The sequence below is a fragment of the Rattus norvegicus genome, chromosome 7 (assembly GCF_021556685.1).
Source record: "Rattus norvegicus strain SHRSP/BbbUtx chromosome 7, alternate assembly SHRSP_T2T, whole genome shotgun sequence".
NCBI lineage: Eukaryota > Metazoa > Chordata > Mammalia > Rodentia > Muridae > Rattus > Rattus norvegicus.
Window position 1 is genome coordinate 135662313 of NC_141540.1, and position 26617 is coordinate 135688929.

The 26617-nt window shown below is 42.5% G+C and overlaps 1 protein-coding gene and 1 long non-coding RNA gene across 3 annotated transcripts in view; one reads left to right on the top strand and one right to left on the bottom strand.

The window, feature by feature from the left end:
- Tmem117 (transmembrane protein 117) overlaps positions 1-26617 on the top strand; it is a 468392-nt gene that overhangs the window by 298272 nt on the left and 143503 nt on the right. Inside the window, 1 exon segment of the mRNA NM_001271239.1 lies at positions 6650-6747. Coding sequence (NP_001258168.1) covers positions 6650-6747 — 98 coding nt within the window.
- On the bottom strand, positions 22655-26029 carry LOC102546578 (uncharacterized). Of its 2 annotated transcripts, XR_015624969.1 has the most exons (4): positions 25796-26029; positions 24505-24673; positions 23447-23551; positions 22655-23076 (listed from the first exon to the last, which is right to left on the bottom strand). It is a non-coding gene; the product is annotated as an uncharacterized LOC102546578 (long non-coding RNA). The 2 variants fall into 2 exon arrangements; XR_015624970.1 differs by lacking the exons at positions 22655-23076; positions 23447-23551 and having other exon boundaries at positions 24465-24673; positions 25796-26023.

Below are 26617 nucleotides of genomic sequence, written 5' to 3' on the forward strand. Positions count from 1 at the left end.
TGTACATCACCATGTCTTCAGAATTTTTAGGCAGTAAAAGGGCAAGGCTGTGAGGAAAAAGGAGGCTTTTGCATGGCCAGTGTTTATGAGCTTGCTATTGCCACTGCTCAGACATTTCTAATTCTGTTGACACCATCCCTGCCAGTGCCCACTGTGGCAACAGGCCTTGTATTCAGGCGGAGTACATTTTTGGGGTCAACACTGTTGATTTAAAACCCTTGAATTCTATAGGCTTTCCTTTACATTCAAAGTATGGCCAACTGAAGTAACAATCGTTTCCTCCCTCCATCATGTGAACGGTTTGGTTAATACCAGATTTGAATAATACCATCGGAATTAGAAGTTAGAATTTTAGAACCACATCAGTACATCCCCAGTGCAGTCTCTTAGAAATATCCCAGATTTTCTCTTTTCCAAGGTGACCCTAGTTTGTGTCAAACTAGCACCGCCCCCCAGATATACAGATAGATATCTGTCAAAAGCAATTGTTCTCAACCTGCAAGTCATGGCCTCCTTGGGGGTTAAACAACCTGTCTTAGTCAAGGTTTTATGGCTGTAAGAGACACCATGACCATGGCAACTCTTAAAAAGGACAACATTTAATCGGGGCTGGCTAACAGGTTCAGAGGTTCTGTCCGTTATCATCATGGCAGGAAGCATGGCAGTATCCAGGCAGGCACGGTGCAGGAGAAGGAGCTGAGAGCCTTATCCTGATTCACAAGCGGCAAGGAGAGACTGCATGCCACATTAAGCGTAGCTTGAGCATAGGAGTCCTCAACACCTCCCCTCATAGTGACACCTTTCCTCCAACAAGACCACACCTCCTAACAGTGTCCCTCCCTGGGGGCCACGAGTTCAAACACAAGAGTCTACGGAGGCCGTTCCTATTCAAACCACCACCTGATCTTTGAGGGAAATCGCCCGAGACCGTCATAAAACATGGATATTTGTATCATAATTCATACCAGTAGCAAAATCATACTTATGAAGTAGCAGCAAAAATAATTTTATGCTTGGGGGTTACCGCAACATGAGGAACTGCGTTACATGGTCACAGCATTAGGAAGGTTGAGAACCCCCGATGTAGAGATTCTACACAGACATAAAAACATATCTAAATAGTTGCATGAGGTGGCTACAAACAAGAGATGGTAAGCTCAGAAAAGATGTGTTAAAGAGAGAACACTGGGGCTAGCAAGATATGTCAGTGGGTAAAGCACTTTCCACCTAAGCTTGATGACCTGAGCTCAGTTTCCCAAACCTGTAGAAATGTGCAAAACAGAATCATCTAGCAGAGTCGGATAACTCCTCTCCACATGTGTGCCAATGGGACTTCCCCTCATTACATCCCCACCCCCACATGAACACAGGTACACCCGGATCCTCCACACCCATACACACACAGGGTTGGGGGACAGGTAAAAACAGAGAAAATTGGAAATAGAGAAAAATAGGGACACCAAAGTCAAACTGGCTTTCTGTAGCTCTTAACCATACACTGCCAAGTGCCCAGTGTGGATTCCGGCTGAAGGAGAAATCCCGAAAACTGGTGAGAGCAAGACACAGAAGACAGAGCAAGGCAGCGTTGCCTGTAGCTGTTCTCCTAAGGGATCGGAGTAAAGAACAGAGAAGAAAAGTGGAAGTTACAGGTACGATCCCCAAAGACCTAACAGAGCACGGCAACTGTTAATACATCCTGGAGAAAAAAAGAATACAGACATTATACTCAAAATACAAGAGAAAACATATGATCGGCCAAGCAACACCAGTCAGTGGTTTACCAGGAGAGATGAGAACAGTAATATCAGTTTCTCCTTTTCTTTGTCCCTCCCACCTCTGGTGTCATTCAACAATAATGCAAGTGGGGCAGTGGGTGCCTTCTGTCCCTGAAGACAATACGTGGTGGCCCCATTTTGTCACTCAGCCCCATGACAGTAAACAGCTGGAAGGAACCAGAAGGATCACGCATTTGAAACCCATCCGGGCTACATGGTACATTCCAGGCCAGACCAGGAGCTGCTTAATGAGACCCTGTCTCAAAACCACTAATACAATAGCAAAGGAATGAAGGAAAGAAAATAGACGGGCTGATCGTGGGCAAGTTTCTTGATTGCATCTTCTCAAAGCTCCCCTTTTAGAACTACTCGATTCTCTAAATAGTTCGGCTATTGCAAGCTGTACCCAGACTCCGGATCAGAGACCGGGAAATTCATTTCAGTTAATTGACGCATGGGCTAATGTTCAAGGAATGCAGGATACAGAAACTTTGTAAACCATAACAATATGGAAATGACGTGTGAGACAGAAGAATAGTTTTTACCCTCCCACCCTTATAGTCAAGGGAGGATGATGTAATTTACTGACGGTAAATAAAAGAGAGATATTACATGCTCAAGGAGTGAGAAAGTAGGACACATAATACGTGAAACGGTCCAGAGGGTGCAGACCACGTGGGCGCGGACGTAACGCTCACTGGATGCTCATAGCTGACCAATGAGGAAGTGCGCACAGAGGGAGAGGCCGCTTTACCTTGACCTGGAAGCTAACACAGCCTGAAGGTCAGATCAGAGCCAAGGCTGGCAACTGGTGTGTGTACCAGTATATTAGGTGTGACACAGTTCTGCTTCCCTATCTCACTGACAGCATTCTGTCTCTGGGTGAAAAGTGGAAAGTGTGAAGTTACCATGACGATTAGTAAGCAAGTACACCCGGTGGCTTACAATCCCCATTTAGTTCCGCAGCAGTGTGAGGTGCGCGTGGCGCCCTTGGTGTTTCTGTGGTGTTGTTACCATGGCATCTTGTCAAAAGAGGTCGCTTCTGTCCACACAGAGACAGTCTGCCTCTATGACCGTTTGTGGACTTGTAAAATGTGTTTTCCCACCCAGCCTGTACACAATGCCCACGTCCCAAAGTAGCTTGGGTTGTCCTGAGAAAAACTGTTCTGACAAAATTCTGTAAGTGCATAGTGATGAGGTTCTGCCTTCCAGGTTGAAACCTTGTTGACAGGAAACTGAAGAGGAGGGCTGTGAGACCCAGAGAGTTAAACATGATTCTCCTAGCTTAGAAAAACAGCCCTGCCATTTCACATGCTACTGTGCTACTGTAAGAGAAGCACAGACGGTCACTTATGCACTTACAGCACACAGAGTCATGCACTGTGTTTACCCCACGCACTGCCATCCACATCCCTTCACTCTCCGCCCCCTGCATCTCTCCTCATAAAGACTGCCCTTGACCAACACCAGAAATAAATTTGATTTCTCTAATGCAGAAGGTAATTGGATTTTTTCCTTATTGAATGCGTCCCTTTAATGATTGTCCCTGCAACTGCCAATTTAGCTGTAAGTGACTTCTCATCAATCAGATGATGTGACTTAAAATAAAGACTAGGGACTTGGGGGGAAACGGACCAGCTGCCTGGCATCTGACAAATTGATTCTTGGCCCCCATCTTATTGTTTTCCTGAGAAAAGGCTTTACCTCTGGATGTGGTCTTTATAAAATAAGTTTCATAATCATTGGTCATCTAATTGCGGATGATGACTCTCCAGAAGTTTTTCCAGAAATTACCCTGGAGCAAACAATGAAATGGAATAAAACGCACCCAACAATCGTTTTGTTACATGAAAATATTTGGTATCATTTACACTCCTCAAGAACAGGAGTCATACGGATGAAAGAAGTAATGAGATCTTACCGTTATTTTTTTTTTTAAAATCTGGTCAAACATGAAATAAAAAAACCTTTGTGTTTTGTTCAAATATGCAGCACAAGACTTGTTCTCTAAACGCGTTATGAGGGGAAGATGGCCGAAACTGTCACCATGGCTCGCTCATCCCTCATCTGAGGCTGTGTGTCTGAATGCATGGGTTTTAAATTCCTTTAATGTGCCTACTTTTTGTGACAATACAATTCACCTGATTCATGGGTTTTTTTTTTCCTCTCTATCTCTTCCCTTGGATCTTGTCAGTAATTATGTTATATTTCTTTTTTGAAGGAAATATAATCGAAGGCCATCACTGTTAGCGAGAAGATTTTAAAAAATTTAATTGGGAAGGGTTAGAAGAAAACCAATCTGAGGAGGAAATGACCAGTTACCACCTCTGTTTTAGAAGTAGCAAGGGCTGGAGAGATGTGTGGCTTAGCAGTTAACACTGGCCGCTCTTTCAGAGCTTCCCAGAACCCATGTCAAGTGGATCGTAAATGCCTGTAACTCTGGCTTTAGTGAGTCTGATCACACACACACACACACACACACACACACACACACACACACACACAGAGAGAGAGAGAGAGAGAGAGAGAGAGAGAGAGAGAGAGAGAGAGATAAAAGTAAATCAAAAAATATCTTTCTGTTTCAAATTGCCCATACTATTTGCTCCCACAGTAGTATTTAGAGTCTGAGGAACTGAGACTTCCCATCATCATGTGACATTGCACAAAGAAGCTTGTATGACCCATGATGATAGCACAGGTCTATTTTTTTAAAGATTTATTTATTTTATGTATTTGAGTACACTGTAGCTCATCTTCAGACTATAGCTGTCTTCAGACACACCAGAAGAGGGCATCAGATCCCATTACAGATGGTTGTGAGCCACCATGTGGTTGCTGGGAATTGAACTCAGGACCTCTGGAAGAACAGTCAGTGCTCTTAACCGCTGAGCCATCTCTCCAGCCCCATAAGAGTATTTCTTAATAGGTAATCAAAATTCTTCTTTTTGCAATATATTATACTCTAGTCTTTATCAGGTTTCTTAACTTTGAATCTACCTTGCATGTGCTGGCTAGTTTTATGTCAACTTGATACATGCTCAAATCATCTGAGGTCAGGGTCCCTAGGCTGAGAAAATGGTTCCATATGAAGGGGCTTCAGGCAAGCCTGTATGGCATTTTCTTAATTTGTGATTGATAGGGAAAGGTCCAGCTTATTGGGAGTGGGGCCACCCTTGGGTTGATGGTCCTGGTTCTACAAGAAAGCAGCTAAATAGGCCATGATGAATAATCCAGGAGGTAGTGCCTCCATGAGCTCTGTCTGCACCAGCTCCTGCCTGTAGGTTCCTGAATTGTTTGAGTGCTTGTCCTGATTCCATCCAATGATGAATTGTGATTGGGACGAATGAGCCAAATAAACCCTTTCTTTCCCAAGTTGCGTTGGTCGTGGTGTTTAATCATAGCAACGTGAATCCTGATTAAGACATTGTGTGTTTAAATTTGAGCATTATCAATTAAAATCAAAACTAGTAGAATGATGTCTGTTTGAGGAATTATAAACTTGAAGAAAAGTTATATATGTGCATGTGTGATGCAGACAAAATCATGTTTTCCTCCTTCAGGAAAGCCATTTCGCACACTTATAGATCTTTTAAATGTTTGTATAGCAGGCTATTAATGATACATTGAACATTTGCAGAAGGCATTAATATGTTGTGTATAGTGAGCAATTTACCCTGCAAATGAGTCTTTTCCAATAAACATGTATTTGCTAATTCACATTGTCATCTGTCTTTGGTGTAAACATTTTGGACTGCAATGTGAAAGACCCCAAGACAGTAGAAAGGATGCAAAGGTCAACATTATCAGGGATCCTAAAGGCTGATAGAAAGGAAAGAGGAATGTTAACATGGGAGATGGGATGCGTTGCGGCACGAGAAGAAGAGACAGTGCATGCGTGCTGTGTGCACTGGCAAAAACAGTGGAGACAGCTGGAGGAGCACGGCTGTACCCAGGCCTCAGCAGAGGGGCGGAGTCTGCATGCGGCAGAAAGAGGAAGGATGCTTTTGGAAGATGCAGAGTTATAGATGGGAGAGGGTGGGGTGATTAGAACACATGCATTGTAAACTCGGGTTTTGCTCATGTATTATTTATTTACTAATGTTTCTGTGGTGCGTGGGGGGTAAGTCATCATGCACCACAGAGAGTAGAAAGGAAGAGGTAGGGAGGGAGGGAGAGAGGGAGAGAGGGAGGAGGAGGGGGGAGGAGGAGAGAGGAGGGGGAGGAGGAGAGAGGACAGGGAGGAGGAGAGGGGGAGGGAGGGGGGAGGGGAAGGGGAAGGGGGAGGGGGAGGGAGAGGAAGAAAGCGAAAGGGGGGGACAACTTTGAATTAGGACTTAGGTAAAATCATTTGGATTTGGGATTTGAAGGTTCTATTTGAAGCTTATAGTTTTATGAATACCTGAGCATGACATAAATGTGAATATATACTCATATTTATATTTCAAGGAGATCCTACTAATCAAATCTACTATCACATGAAAGGTGGTTTTCAAGTGAGAGGGGAGGGGCTTGATATGCTAAAAAGATAAAAAGATACAAAGATGAAACCCATTGGTTCAGACAGATAATATATGCTAACAGTTTTAATGAAATACAGTTTAATTGGAAAACCAAAACCTACACAATGTCCATTGACATGTGGAAACCCATCTCAGCCTTTCCAGGGTGGGTAAACCTACTCAGCCAGTTTGCATAATCAAACCTCTTACAGCCTTTTAACTGAATGAATCTCAGACTTCTAACTTGTATCTCTTCGTATAATCTAACGTTAAACATGTGGACCTTCTAGTCTCAGTACATGTAAATCCTCTGCTTGGATTGAAATCTGAATTAGAGATGTCCTCGAATGTTAAGCCAGTTCCTCTCCTCTCCAGGTCACCGATATGATGCTTCAGGACAAGCCCTACCCTGACTGGGGGAAGTCTGCAAGAGCTTTCTGGAAGAAAGGCAACGTGCGGATCATTTTGTTCTGGTAGGAAATCACATCATTTATTTATTTACTTCTCTTCCGCCCCATTTCCTGAAGCACTTGAGAGGAACGCAATTTTCATTAGCTGTATGGAGCCCTATTTAGGGAGGCTCCCCTGCCCCACTAAAATCATTACCATATCTTACAGATTTATTCCATTTGTTCATTGTGCAAGAGCTCATTTGTAAGAAACATGATAGACAGTTTGACCTGAAGTGAACAGGTTTTTTGACTCAGCAAAAATGACCAGCTCTCGTTTTCCTCAAGCAAGTAGGACGTAAAAAACTGTCTCCTGTATATACCAACCACCCAGGCCACGCCGCAAAGGCTGGCTCCACTGTAAGAATCTGAAGTCCACCTGGGAGGAGCCTCTGTGTAAACTTCGTCCAGCTCATTGGTATTTCTTCCTTCCATGACTTCCTTTCCTGCCTCAGCTCCGTCAAAGCTATTAAGGGGCTTTGATTTTGGCTATGTGTCATTCCCTCGGCAAAGCAGCTTTCCTTCTTATGTGTAAAGTTATGTTCGCTGATGCTTAGACACATTGTATCTGATGGCAGCTTGTGTCAGAAAATGCTAGCCTGTTCGTTTTCCCCGAGAATGCAACAAGGAGCATCTGTTTATTCTTAGATGTTAATTTCCTTCTTAATTTAAAAAAATATGAATGCTACAAAAATAATGGTAATTAAGTACTTGGAGAAAATAAATACTCAGCATAATCTTGCAATGTAGCGCTGTGGTTCACCGTTGCTAGTGCTAATGTGACATTTGAACTCAATTCTTAGCAAGTAAACAAGCAGTTCTCTTCAATATGGGAGAAGAACATGGTTCTGTAGCTGTTCACACCTTGGCTTTGGGAGTCAAGCATGGACTGCTTTATGGTGCTTTTTGACTTGCATTTAGACTGTTTGCATGTGAGCTCTTTATGAAGTATTATATAATAATGTAGCAAGTATTTATTGACGGTGTTCTGCCCCGCTGTTGTACCACAGACTTGCTATTCTGTACTTCTGCTCATTTAATCCTGAAAACCCTGGAGAGTGGGTGTGGTTATAACAGGCACGGGCCTCTGAGGCCATTATTCATACAAATCACTGAGTCTAAGAGAATTGGTGGGCCCCTTTTAGGGAGTCATTTTTAATTTTTCTCCAGTTAATTGTGCCGCAGAAGAATTTGAGGTTCTGGGAATCTTTCTACCCCATATACTTGTCTACAACAGTTTGAAGTATGATAATTTGAAAGAAGACAGACTCAGCATCAAAGGTCTCAGTGTGGTGCCTCTTTGAAAACAATATCCATTTATGTGTTCATACAGATTGCATTGATCAAAGTAAATCCACTGTGGATTATATACATTGCGAGGTATCACGGCCAAGTATTTTAGAGGTTCCCTGCGTACAGAGATCTGAAGTCCCCATGAAGGCTGTCATTAACTATTCTTCCTTTGTTCTTATTTTGTTTTTGTTTTATGTGTGTGCATGACGGGAGTGCTACAGACATGAGGGGGTTGCATGCACATGTGTGAGTGAATGTGAAGGCTACAGTTAATATTGGGTTTCTCTGCCTATTCTTTAATTTATTTGAACAATATATATATATATATATATATATATGTGTGTGTGTGTGTGTGTGTGTGTGTGTGTGTGTGTGATTTGATCCAATCCAACCCCAGTCTGTCCCCTAACCCCACTTGCTCTCACCTTCCTTTCCAACTGTATTCCTCCAGACAGCCAATCTTACGGAACACAGAGCTCAGGGCTGGGGTTACAGACGTGCCTCCCTATCCATGCCTTCTGTGAAGGTGCTGAATATTGAACTCAGGTCTTTGTGTTTGGGCAGCAACTCCTTACCATCCGAGCCACCTCCTCAGCCCCTCCGGAGGTCTTCTTAATTATAGTTCTTACAGAGGGTGTGACTCCGTGCTGGATCCCTCCTAAAGCCTCTTATTATCTATCAGTTTCCTTGGAAATCCCCACTCAAATCTATGTCCTCTCTTTCTCTTTCCTATAAAGACTTTATTTTAGTATGTATGATGACTGACTCCCAATGAGTAATCGAACACACAGATAATTGACCTAAAGTTGTAATTTAGATATAGTTATTGGCAAAATATATTTTTACATGTAGAACAGATTAAAATTTAAACTTATTAATTATTCGAATAAATTATTAATGTGTGACATATTTGAGTGCGTTCTTTTCCTGTCATTCAAAAGTAGTAATTCCAGCCACAAGGCTTGAGACAGTGGAAGAAGAAACACTTAAATTCTGGTTTAAGATTTTTTTATTATTATTTTATTTTTATTTCATACATTTGACAACAGCATTACCACTTATTAAAAAGCAAAATCTGATGCAAATAATTAAACATGGAAATCATATGGGAAGCCGAGAACTCTTCCTTTCTGTGCAGGTTCGTCATCTAAAAGGAACTTAGCCAGAATGAAAGGCATTTGGTTTTCTTCTTAGCCATGGGAGCTAACGTATAAAAACAATTGATATTTGAAGTACTTACCATCGCAATAATGAAAGAGAATATTTGCATGCTTCCTGTCACCCACTCAAAAGCAGATGTTCCCTTTTGATTTTGCTCCTGTTATTAAAATGAAATTGGTTTAAGCTCTTCGTAGGAGTGGGCAGATGTGGCAAGAGCCTCAGTGTAGTTGCTCCGGCAGACTGAACAACACTGAGGCTGATGCAGTGTGCACTTGTGCTAGCAAGGTTTCTGTGTCCTCAACTCGCAAAAGCCTGCTGAAGTGTTATCAGCCCCAACTCTCTAGCTTCCTGCTTCCTTGACTCAGCAATAGGTGGACTTCTCAGTGACGGCAGAGGTCTCAGTGCTAACCTCAGAGAAGAGGCTGCCGTGGCTCTCAGGCTCACATCAGGAAAAAGACCAAATCATGGCTGTGTTTGGAAATATTAGATGCAAAAGGGATTCACAGATGGCTTCCAAAGCCAGTCCCTAGACTGTTTGACAATTTTAAAGAATAAAGGTCTAAGAATGAAAGCCGTTTTTCAACTTCCATTTTTTTTTTTTTGATGGCCTCTTGGCTGCCACTTCCCCTATCTTGTCCGAAGTCGAAGACTTCAGTGTGATTCTCCTGGTGTCACCTGTGTCTATTCTCCAGAGACACAGTTGGGATCTTGAATAGGAAACCTCTTGTGGTTCTGCTTCCCAGACACATGGCTTATTTTTTTGTACCAAGGAGAAAACAAAATTAAAGAAGAACTGGGGAAGGGATTGAGTGATGGATTTTCCATCCTACCTTTCCTAGTCACGTGTGTCGCTTTGGACCATGAAATTGTGAATCAGAGTGGCACATGTCACATCTAAATAGATGCATTTAGTTTTCAACAAGAACCGAGCGACACGGAAACTCGTGGATCATGGTGGGAGGATGTGGGATAGGCCAGGCATCCTGGGCGAAGCAGTGGGTGTGTAGCGTGAGCTGGTGTGGAGCCTTGGGCCATGTCGAGTACTGCAGCGTGAATTAGTCCGTCCTGTTGGATGTAGAAATGGTCTCTGAGCCACCGTACCCAAAACTGAGATTTGTCTTTTATGGCCTGGGCAGGGTTGGGACAAGGAATTCATGACACAGATTGTAGACATGACAATCCCCAGTGGGATGGTGGCAAAGTGCTTAGATAAAACTGTGCTCTGGAGAAGTTGCGTTAAAAAGCATACTGTGAGGAGAGAACGATGTGTACATCTGGGCACCCTGTTCCGTCCCACACAGTATATGAGGAGGGTGATGCTCCACACTTACACTTTTAAATTAGGTTTTAAAAATCCCTATTTTAATAAGCACTTTCTCCAGCAGCCTAATGGTTTCGGTGAACATCTTTTGACCTTTGACATTCTATTTCTTACTTGGGAAACACATGCAATCACTGTGTCTTCTGCTTTGAGTAAGTATGTGTGGCAAAGTCTAACCGGAGGGTTCGGTTGGTTAAATTTGACCCAACAGGAGGTAGCAAAGAAACTGTTATTATTTATCCTCACCGTCTCCACCATCATCACTTTAATGCATCCTTTTTAATGTAATAACAAAAACAAAATGAAGTCCTGGGTTATTCATCAATGGAAATGGTTTTGAAAAAGACTTAGGTGTCAATCTACTAGTGACAATATCGAAATAATTTAATACCGGTTATGAGAAAAACATTCTACTTTCAAGGTTCCATCAGATCTGATGATCTTATGATATTTAATTAAAATATTATTTATTTGTGAATGTGCATGTGTGTGTGTGTGTGTGTGTGTGTGTGTGTGTGTGTGTGATCGATAGCATGTGTGGATGTCAGAGGACAATTCATGGGAGTTGGGGTGTCTCTTTTCACTTTCATGTGGATGAGATCAAACTCATGCCAGTTGGCTTGGTAGCCAACGCTGTTACCCACTGAGTCTTCTAGCTAGTTTCTAGAACAATATTTTTAACAAGAAAAATATTTTGTATTTTCCATGTTACGATGGTGTAGTATTCATTATGATATAATACACAGTACTCTTTCTTATTTCTTTAACCAAATGTCTATCTTTGGTTGGAGATGGTCTTTGTAATTGAGGAGAAACAAACCACCCCCCCCCAAATAAAATACCTGTAACTAGAAAATCAGTCACCTTAACACTAAGTTAGCAGGCTCCATTGTGAGCTTGCCCACCTTGAGGTATTAGCATTAGAAAGACCCAAAGAGAGTTCTCCAAATGATTTTCCTGATAGAGGTAAAATACTTATAGATTCAAAGGCTGAGAAGATAGCTTAGTTGGTAAAGTGCTTGCTGGGCAGACAGAGGGCCTGAGTCCAGTCACTAGAACTTACGAGTGTGCAGTCTTTGTGCTGAGGAGGCAGAACCAGGCAGGGCCGTGGGGCTCTCCTGCCAGCTGGGCTCACCTGCTTGACATGTTCCAGGCTAACGGTTTAGAGACCTTGTTCAAGATAAAATGAATGAAGTGTGCACAGCACTGTAGAAAAACACCCAAGGTTGTCCTCTGGCCTCCACACATATGTGCACACATTTGCACACACAGATACATGAACATCTATATACATAGATTTGCATATACATGCACACATGAATACACACATGTATACACATATACAAGCATAGACGTATGCACCCATAGACATATGTTTATACCCAAGTGGCCACACATTAATTTGTATTCTTAAGCACACATGTATATGCATAGATATGCACATTTGTATGCATACATGGACATATTTAAACACACATGCACACACTTGTACATACAAAACACATATACACACATACACATATATACATGTACACATTAGCATGCATATGTGTGCACATAGATGTAGACATGCACTCATTTGAACACACACACACACACACACACACACCAAGTAGCTGATAACTCATTTACTTTGAAAATTCACCTTGTATTTATGCCAGAGTAATTTAATTCTTGGGAATACATTTATACCTGTGTATTAACCTAGTCTCATGCCAGTGTAAATTTAATATGGGTAAATTAAAAATAGCCAAATTTTAAGTAACCCGCTTAAATAGTGCCTATTTGAATACTGACTAAACACTGAGCACCATGTAATATAATTATGAGGAACGTGGCCTTTTAAGCCACCAGCCTGGCTTTCAGTTCTGGCCTCACTGGTTATTCTGTGTTATACTTTTGTTATAAGGCCTGTTGTTTCTAGCAGCAGACACTGGGTGTCCTGAGACTATGCATCTGAAAGATGAAAATCAGGTCACTGTCATTTTCAGTCCAGTGAAGAAGAGAGGGAGAGGTAAGGAAGAAATGTGGACCAGGGTGTGGGCTCTGGGATGCAGCAACGGGAGAACCAGAATTGCTTTTATAGAGAAGTGGAGCGGAAGCGTACACCATGGAGGGGAGGAACTGATGGTTGGTTAGGTATCACAGATGAGGAAGGGGAGTCAGTGAGAGTTCTGCATGTGTAGAGGTGAACAGCAGCTCAGTGGACAGTAACAGCTGTCTCCTGCCATAGGTGCTCCCTCCAAACGAATGAGCAGTGTCAATCACCTGGGTACCGCTCTTGGGAGCAAGTTCTAAGGCAGTCGTGTATAAGAGTGTATTCATTTTATGCTTGTAGTTTGTACAGGTGGCAGCTACAGGTAGATGGTGCATGAAGAAATTAAATAGGACGTAAGAACAGAAATACAATACCCTCAGATAATAGCCTGCAGGGAAGATGAGTATCCAAATGAGAGGAAGTGCTCATGGAGAGGAGATTAGGGGTGGGGGACCAGTGCACAGAATGAATGAAACCCTAGGGAAATCGTGTCAGATGCCAAGAGTGTTTCTCATGCCATAGCATCCCTGGGAGGTGCCAGTGATGGATGAAATAAGTCTCCTGCTGAGTTTCCACGGCCTTAAACTTGGAGGAGTAATGACCTTGGCCAAAGTGGTTCTCTGTAATGTGGCTGATAGAAGATCTGCGTGTTCTAGGTCAAGCCATGGAGGAGGAGATGGGGATATTTTGAGTGTGTGTGTGTGCATGTGTGTATGCATGTGTGTATGTGTGTCTGTGTATGTGTGTCTGTGTATGTGTGTCTGTGTACATGTGTATGTGTGTGTATGTGTGTGTATGTGCATGTGTTTATGTGTGTTTATGTATGTGTGTGTATGTGCATGTGTTTATGTATGTGTGTTTATGTATGTAGTTTATCATACACACACATATATATGTATGTATATGATAAATGACTACTCTATAGAAGTAGTTTTCTTTATCTAGAGCACACACATTTTTGTCTAAGAGAATGAGCTCATTTTTTGCGACATTTGCATCAAATTAAAACATCTTTAAGCTGGGTAGCAAAAACATGCTATTTGTTTAATTGCTGTCTCTTGGTAGGAAGATAAAGAATAAATAGTTCACAATGTTATAAGTTAAAGCACCACTAGACATTTTTAAAATGCACGGAAATAAAACGTGGTGATTAAGCCTTGCTATATTTTGACTTTGACGCCACTTTTTGGAAGCAGGGCTGTTTTCTTGCCGTGCCCCTAGACTAAGCATGGTACTTGATGACAGCAAACCTTCTGTGCTTTCTGAAGAGTTGTGCTGTTCCCCACCTGCTAATCGATTCAGATGGAGGACTTCACTGAAAATCATAGAAGGATAATTTCAAGTCACTTGGTTTCTAATTAGTGGGTGCTTTATAAGAATCATTGAAGCTTCTGAGTGTATTGTTTTCCAAAACAAATAGAAATATTTATTTTCACCCTGGCCCCAAATGTGTTCTAAACCCAACCATGAAGTTCAGTATAGTGCTGACGGGTGTATGTAATGTTTCGGCATTGCTACCGCCATGGACTCTGAGCGTCTGGGTCTTAGAGACATTTACTTAGAGACATTTACTTAGAGATAATTTACTTTATTTCCTGAAGGTAAGTGGAATTTAACAGAACAGGCAAACAACTTCATCCTGCATTGCTTAAGACGACACCCCCGGTATAGCCCATCATTCCCGTCACTAAGTCCCAGACTAGCAGCACTGAGACCTCAAACAGTCCTTGGAGTTGTATATATTTGAAAGAAGGTGTCCCTTACTGAAGCTCTCTAAGGCCCTGAGTGTCTAGGGTCAGTGATGAGGGGAGGGATGTTATGACATCACAGTCGGACACACTCAGTAATGGCTTGAAAGGTCCCCCTTGAATTGCGGGCTGGAAAATTGGTTCACTGGGTAAAGGCATCTGGCTCTTAACCGGATGAACTGAATTTGATCCTTGGTACCCAAACAGTGGAAAGTGATCCGACTCCCGCGATTAATCCTGGCATCTCCATACACACACAGCACATATAACATTATATGTACTTGCTCCTGTGTGCCCACATGATCCATGAATGAATGAATGAATGTTTTTTTAAAAGTCCTCCTTAAATAATATTTCATTTTGTGAGCTATAACCAACATCTTTTGGCTTGAATCAAGATTTTATATTTAGAGTAAAACTAACTAAAGATAGTTGTCAGTTTTTGAATTGTTTGAATCATGACTGGCCAGCATTTCATAGACTGAATAAGCAACGAAGATCAGGTTCCTGTGAGGTTGCCTGATTCTCTCCGCCCCTGTGGGCTCCAGGTTTGGTTCTGAATCTGGTGATCCATAAACCCAATTCTAAGTTCCAATGCTCAGTATTGGAAATCCTCAGCGGGTTGGCCTCAGAACTGTAACAATTAATACTCTGCTATTCCCTACAGGGCAACTCACTGATGTTGAAGGTTGACTTTGTAGAAGCAGGTGGGCCATTCTGTTAGCCCCATTCACTTTACTTTTAGATCAGGTCTCACCAAGTTGGCTTATGGTGACTTTGAACTTTCAACTCTGTAGTCCAGGCCTTGAACTTGTAATCTCCCTTCCACACCCAGTGTACTGCCAAGCTGAATGGTGGGCAAAGTTTTTTGCCTCTTTCCTAGGAGGCCTCTTGGGAGACAAAGGTGGAAGCTAGATAGGGGTGCCTGTGACTGAATGAGGGAGACACTCCCAAGTTTGCTTTCATCCTGGTTAAATAGAATGAGCTGATAATGGCCGGACAGATGAATGATTCGCATTACAGACCACTGTGTAATCTGGGCAGAAATTTGCTGTAAGCCAGGGAAAAAGGCAGGCTCGCCTCTTTCACAAACGACTTTTGTGATTTGTTCACTGGAAAGGCATCGTGCTTGATGTGCAACAGCGACCAGAAACAGACCTCGATGAGCAAAGATGTAATTAAAAAGAAAATCCTTAGGGAAGGAAATGCAGTGCACACAGCTCATTTAAAGGGCAGGTCTTGGTGCTGAGGATTTAGCTCTCCAGCTAAGAGTATGTGCTGCTTTTGCAGAGAACCTGGGTTCAGTCCTAGCATCTATGTGAAGTGGTTCACAACCACCTTCTTCTACACGCCATGGCGCCCGTGTGCACGCAGATGTATACACGTATACGCGCACACATAAATAAAAGTAAAGCAGGCATTTAAAAAGTGCTGTATGTTGTAACTAAATGGCTTTTATCTTTTATAATGTTGGTTCAATATATATGAATCTACTATGTCATGACATAGAAACGGGGGTGGGGTGTGGGGTGGGAACACATCATAATCCTGCACACAGAAATTTAAAAAAATTAACACTCTTTTGCAATTTTAAAAAAGAAAAAAAAAACCAAAACAGTTAACAAGCTAGTTGGGGAAGGGATATATCTGAAATTATACACACTTTATATGAAAATCTTGAACACATAGCACAAGGGAAAATTTCCTGAACAGAATAGCAATGGCTTATGCTCTAAGATCAAGAATCGACAAATGGGATCTCATGAAACTGCAAAGCTTCTGTAAGGCAAAGGACACTGTTGTTAGGACAAAATGGCAACCAACAGATTGGGAAAAGATCTTTATCAATCCTACATCTGATAGAGGGCTAATATCCAAAATATACAAAGAACTCAAGAAGTTAGACTGCAGGGAGACAAATAACCCAATTGAACAATGGGGTACAGAGCTAAACAAAGAATTCTCAGCTGAGGAATACCGAATGGCTGAGAAGCACCTAAAGAAATGTTCAATATCCTTAGTCATCAGGGAAATGCAAATCAAAACAACCCTGAGATTCCACCTCACACCAATCAGAATGGCTAAGATAAAAAAAATTCAGAAGACAACAGATACTGATGAGGATGTGGAGAAAGAGGAACACTCCTCCATTGCTGGTGGGATTGCAAGCTGGTACAACCACTTTTGAAATCAATCTGGAGCTTCCTAAGAAAATTGGAAATAGTTCTCTCTGAAGACCCAGCTGTACCACTATTGAGCATTTTCCCAAAAGATCCCCCAACATATAACAAGGACACATGCTCCACTATGTTCATAGCAGCCTTATTTATAATAGCCAAAAGCTGGGAACAACCTAGATATCCCTCAACAGAAGAATGGATACAGAAAATGTGGTACATCTACACAATGGAATACTACTCAGCTATTAAAAATGACTACTTCACAAATTTTGCAGGCAAATGAGTAAAGCTAGAGAGTATCATTCCGAGTGAGGTAACCCAGATCCAAAAGGACATATATGGTATGTAGTCACTGAGAAGTGGATATTTTCCCAAAAGCTCAGAACTCCCATGGTACAACTCACAGACCATATGAAGCTTAACAAGAAGGAAGGCCAAAGTGTGGGTGCTTCGATCCACTTAGAAGGGGGAACAAAATAATCCTGGCAGACAGAGGGAGGGAGGGACTTGGGTGGAAGAGGGAAGGGTGAAAGGGGGAGTAGGATCAGGTATGGGAAGAAACAGGAGAGAAGCACAAAGGGCCAGGAAAATGAATAGAAATATGGGGCAGGGCAGGGGGAAGGAACCACGAGAAAGTCCTAGATGGCAGGGATGCAGGAGGCTCCCAAGACCCAATGGGAATGACATTAGCTGAAATATCCCACAGCGGGGAGATAGAACCTGATGAGACCTTCTCCAGAAGATAGACATGGCCCCCAGTTGAGGGATGGGGCCATCCACCCATCTCAAAGTCTTTAATACAGAATTGTTCTTGTCTAAAGGAAGTGCAGGGAGAAAAAATGGAGCAGAAGCTGAAGGAAAGGCCATCCAGAGATTTCCCCACCTTGGGATCCATCCCATCTGCAGACACCAAACCCCAACACTAACGCTGATGGCAAGAAGAGCTTGCAGACAGGAGCCTGATATAGCTGTCCTCTGAGAGGCTCTGATAGCACCCGACAAAGACAGATGCAGATACTCACAGCCAACCATCAGACTGAGCCTGGGGACCCCAAATGAAGAGACAGGGGAAGGACTGAAGGAGCAGAAGGGGTTTGCAACCCCATAGGAAGAACAGCAATATCAACTAACCTGACCCCTCAGAGCTCCCAGGGACTAAACCACTAACCAAAGAGCATACATGAGTCAGTCCATGGCTCCTGCTAAGGACTGGCTTATCTGGCATCAGTGGGCGGGGAGGTATTTAGTCCTATAGAGGCTTGTTGCCCCAGTGAAGGGGATGCTAGAGGGGTGAGGCTGGAGTGGATGGGTTGGTGGGGCAGCACCCTCTCAGAGGCAAAGGGGATGGGCAGGGGGTTGTGGAGAGAGGACCAGAATGGGGACATCATTTGAAATGCAAATAAATGATTTTTTAAAAAAAGAAAGAAAAATTTAAAAAAAGAAGAAAAAAAGAAAACCCCAGAGCTAACGATATATAACGGTGTTAAATATAATGATTTTCTTTTAAATAAGAAGAGGAGGATGCCTTCTCTTCTCACTCCCACACAACACAGAGTGACTGAGAAACAGCAAGAAGGACAGTGCAGATCCATCCAGCTACGGGAAGGCAGAAAGGTACCAGCCACATCTGACACGGAGTAGACAGGCCCTGACAGCCGGTGCCTCTCTGCTCGCGGTGCTGGGCTCCAGGTCCATCGCTGCCTTCAATCTGCACTGCCGCTTTACAAAGTGTGTACCTTTCTTTGAAGTTTTTTAATGACAAAATCCTGTGGGTTTGGCTTGCAATGGATGACAGAGCTGAGATGTGAGGGGGGGGCAAGCTTGCCGACTTCAAAAGCTTGGGAATTCGACACAAAACTGCTTCTTTTATTTACATGTTTAACTGTTTTACTCATGTTTTTAACACCAGCATTTATTATGATCTCTTTTTCTTTCCTCTTTGAAATAAAGGTTTTTAGTTGGATTTTTTTTAAAATGACATAAAATCCGAGATCTTTTGGCTGGGAAGATGGCTCGGTATGCCAGAGGGAAGGCCAGAGTTCAGATCTGCAGACAGGCTGAGTGCCATAGCATATGCAGTCCCAGCATCCCTATGTGGAGGGGAGGCAGGGACAGAGGATTCCGTGTTTGAGGTAAAGACACAACGAACAGACCTTGCTTCCAATAAAGTAGAGTGTGAGGACCTCAGGCTATTCTCTCAAATCCACATGTATGCCCTGAGTATCGTGTGCTCACAAACATTCATATACAGAAAACAATACACACACGCACACACATACACACACATCATACCTATATACACATTGCAGATCTCTCTCTCTCTCTCTCTCTCTCTCTCCCTCTCTCTCTCTCTCTCTCTCTCTCTCACACACACACACACACACACACACCCCTATACACACATTGCAGATCTCTCTCTCTCTCTCTCTCATACACACACACACACACACACACACACACACACACACACACACACACACACACACCATACCTACATGCACACCACAGATCAGAAAAGTCAGGGCATTTCTGTTTATGTTCTAATGTCCTCATTATCAACAGTGAAGTGGACATAAAGGGATGATTTACCCAAGGTCACCGAACTAAGGGTCTTGTGCCAATGAATACTCTCAACTACTGAATCCTGTCTAATGGCCATTGTCTCCCCGTGTTCTTTTGGTTGATCCTCATTTAAAACCATCACGAAATCCTCAGTAAACTAATGTGCTGATGACTGGATACACTGATGTAACCGCTCTTACAAGCTGGGAGTAACACCCAAAAGTGTTCGGTGTGGTTCTAACTTGATGTAATTGTATGTCATTTCCTCTCAATTACAGGGGTTGAGGCAGAAGATAAGATGTGCAGCATATAGTTTAATATGCCGACAGATGCGGCGTGTTAATAGAAGCTCGCCTTAAGAAAACCCAACTGATAGTTTTCTTGCTTTGGTTTATCTGCACGGTTTTCATGGATGTATTTTCTATAAAAATTGCATCTGTGGGACTGAAAATAAAGATTATGGGTGATGTCATATATTGACGGTAACAGTCACAACAGACTCATTTCATTTTGCTAATGTACACTGAAAGTGTTGGGAGAGTCTATCACTAGGGCTAACCAATGACAGGCTCTGCTAATTGGGAAACAGCCTTCATAGTTCACGCAAAAAATCTTGGGCATTGAGAACAACCCAGCATGGTCTTCTTTTTTTCCATGTGTAAATCAGTTTCAGCATACTCCTTTTGTGTAAAAGAATCTAGCCTACTGTTAGAGGAAGACTCGAGGAGCCAAGTGGAAACAACCGTATTGTAATTGGCAATGTTATTTTTCATGTGCGTAACAGTTGACGGGGATGAACCCACTTTCTATGCAGACCGCCCAAATGACGATTGAAGCCCAATCTCTTACTACTGACAGGTCGAGGTTATACGTAAGGCACGTCTCCAATAAACCATGTAAACTGGTCGTTAGATTAGAGTTACACACATCACTGTGAACTCCGGTTGTGTTTAATAGGTAGCCTCATTTACAAATACAGAGGCAATTTTGGGTATGCTCGTGTATATAGGACTTAGAATACAGTCATGTACTGTGTAGAGCCAGGTAAGCCAATGTCAGTCCATATAAGAAGGTGGTCCCTTAAATTAATAGGAGATGCTAAAACTCCTATGACCTAATATTTTAAGGTGTCTATCATTTTTTAAATATTTCAGATGGATGAATGCCAACTATTACATTACGAAAGCTTGCAGTATTTAGTACAATAATATGTCATATGGGTTGTGGCCTAGGAACAATACACTACCTAGTAGGCAGTACTATTTACCTTTGGGTATGTAGTTATATGTCATCAAAGCCAAGATAAATTACTAACAGTACACTTCTTAAAAATGTTTTTTTCTTGCCAAAGATGAATATATATACATACATATACATATATGTGTGTGTGTGTGTGGTGTGTGTGTGTGTGTATGTAATGAATGTGTGAAATATATATGTATATATGTGTAGATACATACATATTTTCGCTCTGCTTCCCGAGATGGTTTAAATAGAATAGCACTTTAGCAGGAAGGAGGGCCAGCATCAGACTGTAGAAATTGAAGTCTGGTATTCTACATTGAGGTGACCAGGGACTCTGGGGGAGGTGGCTGACACTGGGCCTGAGTCGAAGAATACAGAGAATGGTCACGGGGCGTCTTATCCTAGGAGGTAAGTGATCATGGATAAACAAAAGGAGAAAAGATAAGACTTTCTATCCCCATCTCTAACCATCTGAAGGGCCTTCTCTGAATTACTCAGTTCATGTCCACTGTTGACAGTGAGGTCCTCTCTGTTGCCTCTGCATCGCCTTGTAGTAACCACCCAACTTCCACGTGGCTTTTCTTTTTTAACTGCTGCCGTTCTCAGTTTGGCTTAGTGATTTCTCAAGGATGCATGCTCAGCTCATACGCACACACGGGTATGGATCACGGCAGTAACGTCTTTACTCATTTTTACATGTCTCCTCTCTTTCTAAAGTGGCCCCTGGTGGTCTGAGGGATGTCCTGGCTAATTCTAAGGCAGCTTGACACGAGGTAGAGTTAAGGGAGGGAACACCAATTGAGAAAGTGCATCATTAGATCACCTCGTGGTCAGGCCTGTAGAACAGTCCCTTAATTAGTGATTGATGTGGGAAGGCCCAGCCCACTGTGGGTGGTGCCATCCCCTGGGCTGGTGGTCCTGGGTTCTATAAGAAAGCAGGCTGAGCAAGCCATGGAGAGCAAGTCAGTAAGCAGCATCCCTCCATGGCCTCTGCATCAGCTCCTGCCTCTGGATTCCTGCTCTGTTTGAGTTCCTGTCCTTATTTCCTTCAGTGATGGTCTACAAGGTGGAAGTGTAAGCTGAATAAACCCTTTCCTCCCCAGGCTGCTTGAGGTACAGTGTGTCATCGAAGCAATAGAAACCTGGACTAGGAGAAATAAAATTCTTCCTGACTGACCTCTTCATTTTTCTGTGCGTCCTTTACTCCTATTTTTGGTTTTTTTTTTTTTTTTTTTTTTACTCCTATTTTTGAATGAATGAAATGCAGATTCCTTCCCATTCTAAAGCTAAGAGTTCCTCTTAACCTGCGCCAGTTTCCACCCCTAGCTCAAATCATGCCCAAGACAGACATCGGGAATTTTCATGGATTAAAATGGCGACTGTGTTCAAATGATGAGTCCATCACACTCTTCTTGGTCTGCCTGAAAGTAACCTGTAAGCCACAGGAGACTTTTAGGAACCCAAGGTTTTCTAGTGTGCAGCGTTCAGTTAATCAAATCCTGAATGTTTCTAGGTCTGGGACGATGTGCAGCTGTGAAGGGTGCACTCCAATAGCAAAGTCAGGCACTAAGCACTCACCAAGTTTCTCTGGCTGTTCCCAGGTCATGTGAATCTGTAACAAGTTCCTTTTTCTTTGTATCCAGCATTCAATGCCTGGGTTTCTGTGGATTACTTAGGCTCTCTAATATTCTTTCAGCACAGGGTCTGACTAGGTCTCCTTCAGTTTTGTTAGTTTATTGCACACTTGAGATGTTTCTTGACCAGCTCTAAACAAAGTTCATTTATCTTCATGGTTGAGACCAAAGGACATTCACGGGACTCTACTTCAGATCCGTTCTTTTGCTCTTCGGGACATGCTGCTCACTGTGTAATCCCTCCAGCCTCTTCCTAGACAATCATGAATTCCCCCAACCTCTACAGTCCTCTACAATCCACATCCTAGTTTCAATTTCATTAACTCATTTCTTCCCATAGAGCTTGTGGAGAATGATCTGTGAGTTGCTTAGCAAACCATTGGACATATAAAACCCATGGGGTCCGAAGATTCTGTCTGCCTCACTTAGCCAATCAGCTGACCCCTATCCAGAGATGAGACTTTACCTGAATGTGAGCTAGCACTCTGGCTGTCCATCTTGAATCACGCTGTGTGCTGCGTTGACTGGTGTCTCCTCTATACTGAGAGGCAGCATTTCCCACAACATCCTAACCTTTATGGTCTCCTTCTTAAGGAAGGGTGGTTCAACTTGGTCCTCATTCATTGGTCCTACTTTTATACTCTACTAGACACACATGGACATGCTCAACCAAACAAGACTTACACAGACTCACACACACATACGCCTATACTCACCTACCTTCAGACATGTAATCACACAAACGCATGGATACTTTATGATCTTTAGTTTACGATCACTTCAACAACTGGTCCATGCGGACTCCTCTTTCAGTTGGCTTAGCTGTGGTAACTCTCTAATCAGAGCTACTTCAGGAAGCACGGATGTGGGACTGCTTCCCTCGGAACTTAGTAAGGTCTCATCGCAACATAAACAGTAAATGGATGGATGTGGGTATGGCCAAGCAGTCGAGCCTCCTGCTTGGGTTGGGTACGGCCGTGGATTCACTCTCCTGTCACATCAAGGGCCACTTTGAAACCTTTGCTGCGGTGCGTCAAGCTTATGTGTTTGTGTATTTCAGTTAACTGCTGATCTGCTTAAGATCTGCAAAACAGGTCCTCTGTAAAACACGCTTGTGTTCCGTCTGTGCCAGCTATCATGGTTGGTCATCCTTCTCTACACCTCTCTGTGCCTGGTGTAGAACAAAGGAGATATGGGAACGGTGGTTATTTAAAAAAAAAACATTTTCTTAAATAATGTCTTGATCTAAATAATAAAGTCTCCTTAGGCAGTGAGTTGGCAGTGGGAACAAAGTCCAGAAACCACCAGGAGCTTGGCTGTGTGTCACAGTACTTCCCCATTTGTCTGCAAGCAAGTCTGGACGCTGAACGCTCCTGGCAACTGAAGTACCTGAGAAGCAAAGCGAGCTGCCATGGTGCATCAGCGTGTGTGGCAGGATGAATGGAGGGTTTTTAAAAGTCACCATAGCTTTGCAGTCTTCTTGAGTGCTCCTCTCAATGTCCCCAAAGATGTGTTTTGAAATCTTAGAATACAGCAACTACCTGAACAAGGGCTTCTGTGCAGCATCCGTTCTTTTCTGCTTTCATGGAACTGGGATAAGGGACTCGTTCCTCCTCTGTAGGGATAGTCTATGCCCATGAGCAGCCCTGGTACAAAAGAAAAACTAAGTGCTACATTTTCTTTGTGTTTTCACGCTCTTCTGTGTCATGGTAACTTGGGACAACAAGTTATGCTGCAGGAAAAAAAAACTTCACGCATTTTATCTGATCTAGAGGGAACATTCCAGTTACAAGTGTCCCCTCAGACATCAGAACTGCAGCTGGGTGGGATTCTCTTGAAGTATACCACATGATAACATAGTACTTAGTGAAATGAAGTTTAATGTCACAGAGAGAAAATGACAGGCCAAAAAATAAAACAAAACAAAAAAAACAAAACCTGCCTCGAAACCACATTAAGACGTTCTTGGCACTCACTCGAATTGCTTCAGTTGCATTACAAAAATAGTGTTTCTGGAATCAGCGGAGAGACAGAGAGAGAATGTTGCCAAGGTTGAAAGCCTCAAGAACAATTCAATTTGTTTTTCCTTATTAAAAGTGAACTGATTCTTCATTTTAGCATAAAATACATATATGTATAATTACATAGCCGCCCACAGAATTGTGATAATTATGATAAGTTAAATTATATGGAGACGTTCATTACTCATTTTTATTAAAGGAATTTGAAAGTATCAAATATTTTTACCATCGACCATACCAGGACATGCTCTGTGCAGTAAAAGGTAACCCCAATAGTGGGTCTTTGGGTGAACCGGAGGTAAGATCTTTGTTCACAGTATATCCATGCTAAGCTGGAGAAGATGAGAGAGAGCCTCACCTGACACTGGCCATGGGAGGCGCTAGTGTATCCGAGACTGTCTTCTGTCTACTTCATCCCTATGATCACACTTTTTCAAAACCTTACTGCTATCTCTTCAGTTTGCCTAATATAATAATATCCTTTACCATTGCACGGTCTTCTAAATATTTGATAAGAGGAAAAAGTAAAACAGATGTCTCCATTAAGAAAGTGTATTTTTCTCCATTATGGGACCCACCGTAGGTAACTCAAGACAGGCAAAATGGCTGTTTAGAAATGCTTTTATGTGCCTGTTCCTGCCCAGGCATCAAGGACGACTTGTCCATGTGTGTGACTCCAGTCTGAGAAGGCTCACTCTGGGTAATGATGGGGTGGGAGCATGGAGATCGACACCATGGGAAAGCATCCTTGAAAAGACACGGAGATAGAATGAGTTATAGTCATGTGCCCTGTAATCACGAAGATAACCGTTTGAGAAATGCACATGCAGTTGGCTTCATCAATAAGTACAGTGTCCTTTCATCACCACGTGGACGTTACAGTGTCGTTGTGCGAACGAGGGGAGGGCTATGATGTCACTAGGTGATATGCTGTGAAAACTTCATCTGGACTGTAGCATACAATTGACTTAAACATTATTAGGGAACATACATGTGTGTTTCTTTCTAAAAGCATAATACTGGCGAACAGAACCTCTGGTCTCAGTATCATTGATTCTCCTGATTCCCTCTATCTATCTATCTATCTATCTATCTATCTATCTATCTATCTATCTATCTATTATCTATCTATCTATTATCTATCTATCTATCTACCTATGTGTCTATTTATCTATGCATCTATATATCTATACATAGCTATCTACGTATCTACATATCTATCTGTATATACATACATATGTGTATATATACATTTATATTATAATATTTAAGTTACATTGGCTTACATGTTGTTTTGCGTGTGTGTATTCCTCCCAATACATATGTTGACCCTAACATGAATCAGAGTGTGACTGATTTGAAATAGGGATGTTAAGGGGTCAATCACATTAAAATGATGTCACGACGGTGGTCCATTATCTAGTGTGGCTAGTGGTATCCTCACAAGAATAGGAAATTACAAAGCAAGTCTCATTCCGAAAATAAGAGACGAAACAGCTTCCTGAAGTCTAGGGGAGGCTCCTTAAGAAACTAATTCTGCCAGTGCCTTAACCCTGGACTTCCACCCTCCAAAGCTGAGAGGGAGTCAGTTTCCGTCGTGTGAGCTGTTCAGTGTCTGGCACTTTGCTACAGCAGTGGTAGCACAGCTGCAGTTGTGTGTAATGGAAACACAGTAGGAACCCAACAATTAGCCCAAACCCCCAAGCAATTATTACTCTTTTTCTTTCTTCTCAATAAAAAGTCAGATAATACAAAACCGACCTTAAGGTATTGATTTTTACCAAGGCAATATCTAGGACCAGGGTGCTATTGGCTCATTTCATCTTATGTTCAACCTTACACCTACTCAATGTTTGCATTACAACTCACAGCATAGCATAGCCTGGCTTGCAGAAACACGGCCCTGGGCACTTTATCATTTGAAGTCACGAAAGAAAAGGTTCGATCTTGTTGAGTCTATTACAATTATGAAAGCAAGAAAATGGATATTAGACTTTAGAAATACTTGCAAGTTCAAATAAGATGAGCTTGGTGGCTAGAAACCTAGCGTTTTCAAACAGCTCTTTGCGTGCGATCATGTATTAAGGCAGAGAAGACATTACTGAGAACATATCTTATAACTGTGACGTCAGATAATATTGTTGCATCATCTGCACTTCCACGACGCTTTCCTAAAGGACTTCTGTGAGCATCGTTCCCCAGCCGTACCCGTGGGCTCCGCATCTTTGATTTCTAACCCCTGGGTTCTCCTCTCGGTGCCCCGCCTTGCACTTCCAACTATTAAAAAGTGAATCTCCTTAGATGTGGTAGGTATGCTTGGGCAGGTCTGACCCCAGGCCCTGCAGAGTTCCTGCTGTAGAGCTGACCAATAAATGTTTGTGGAGTAGTTTGTGTGTCCTGGAGTATTTTCAAGTTAGATATGCAAGAGCCTTACTGGGCAGAACAGATTGGGTAGGGGTACAGGGGTCTGGCAAGGATGGCATAGACTTGTGGGCTGCTGCATCATCGTTCACATCCCGGCTTCCTTGTGCGAGAGAGGGAAGGCAATGGGTAGTTCTAATCATAGAAACCTGATGTGACTTCATTTACACATTTAATGATTACTCTGGATGCTGAGGAAAGCAGGAGCACCAATTAAGAAGCTACCGTAGCCAGCCTCAGCAGAGGTCGCTTAGATTACAGAGGAAAGAG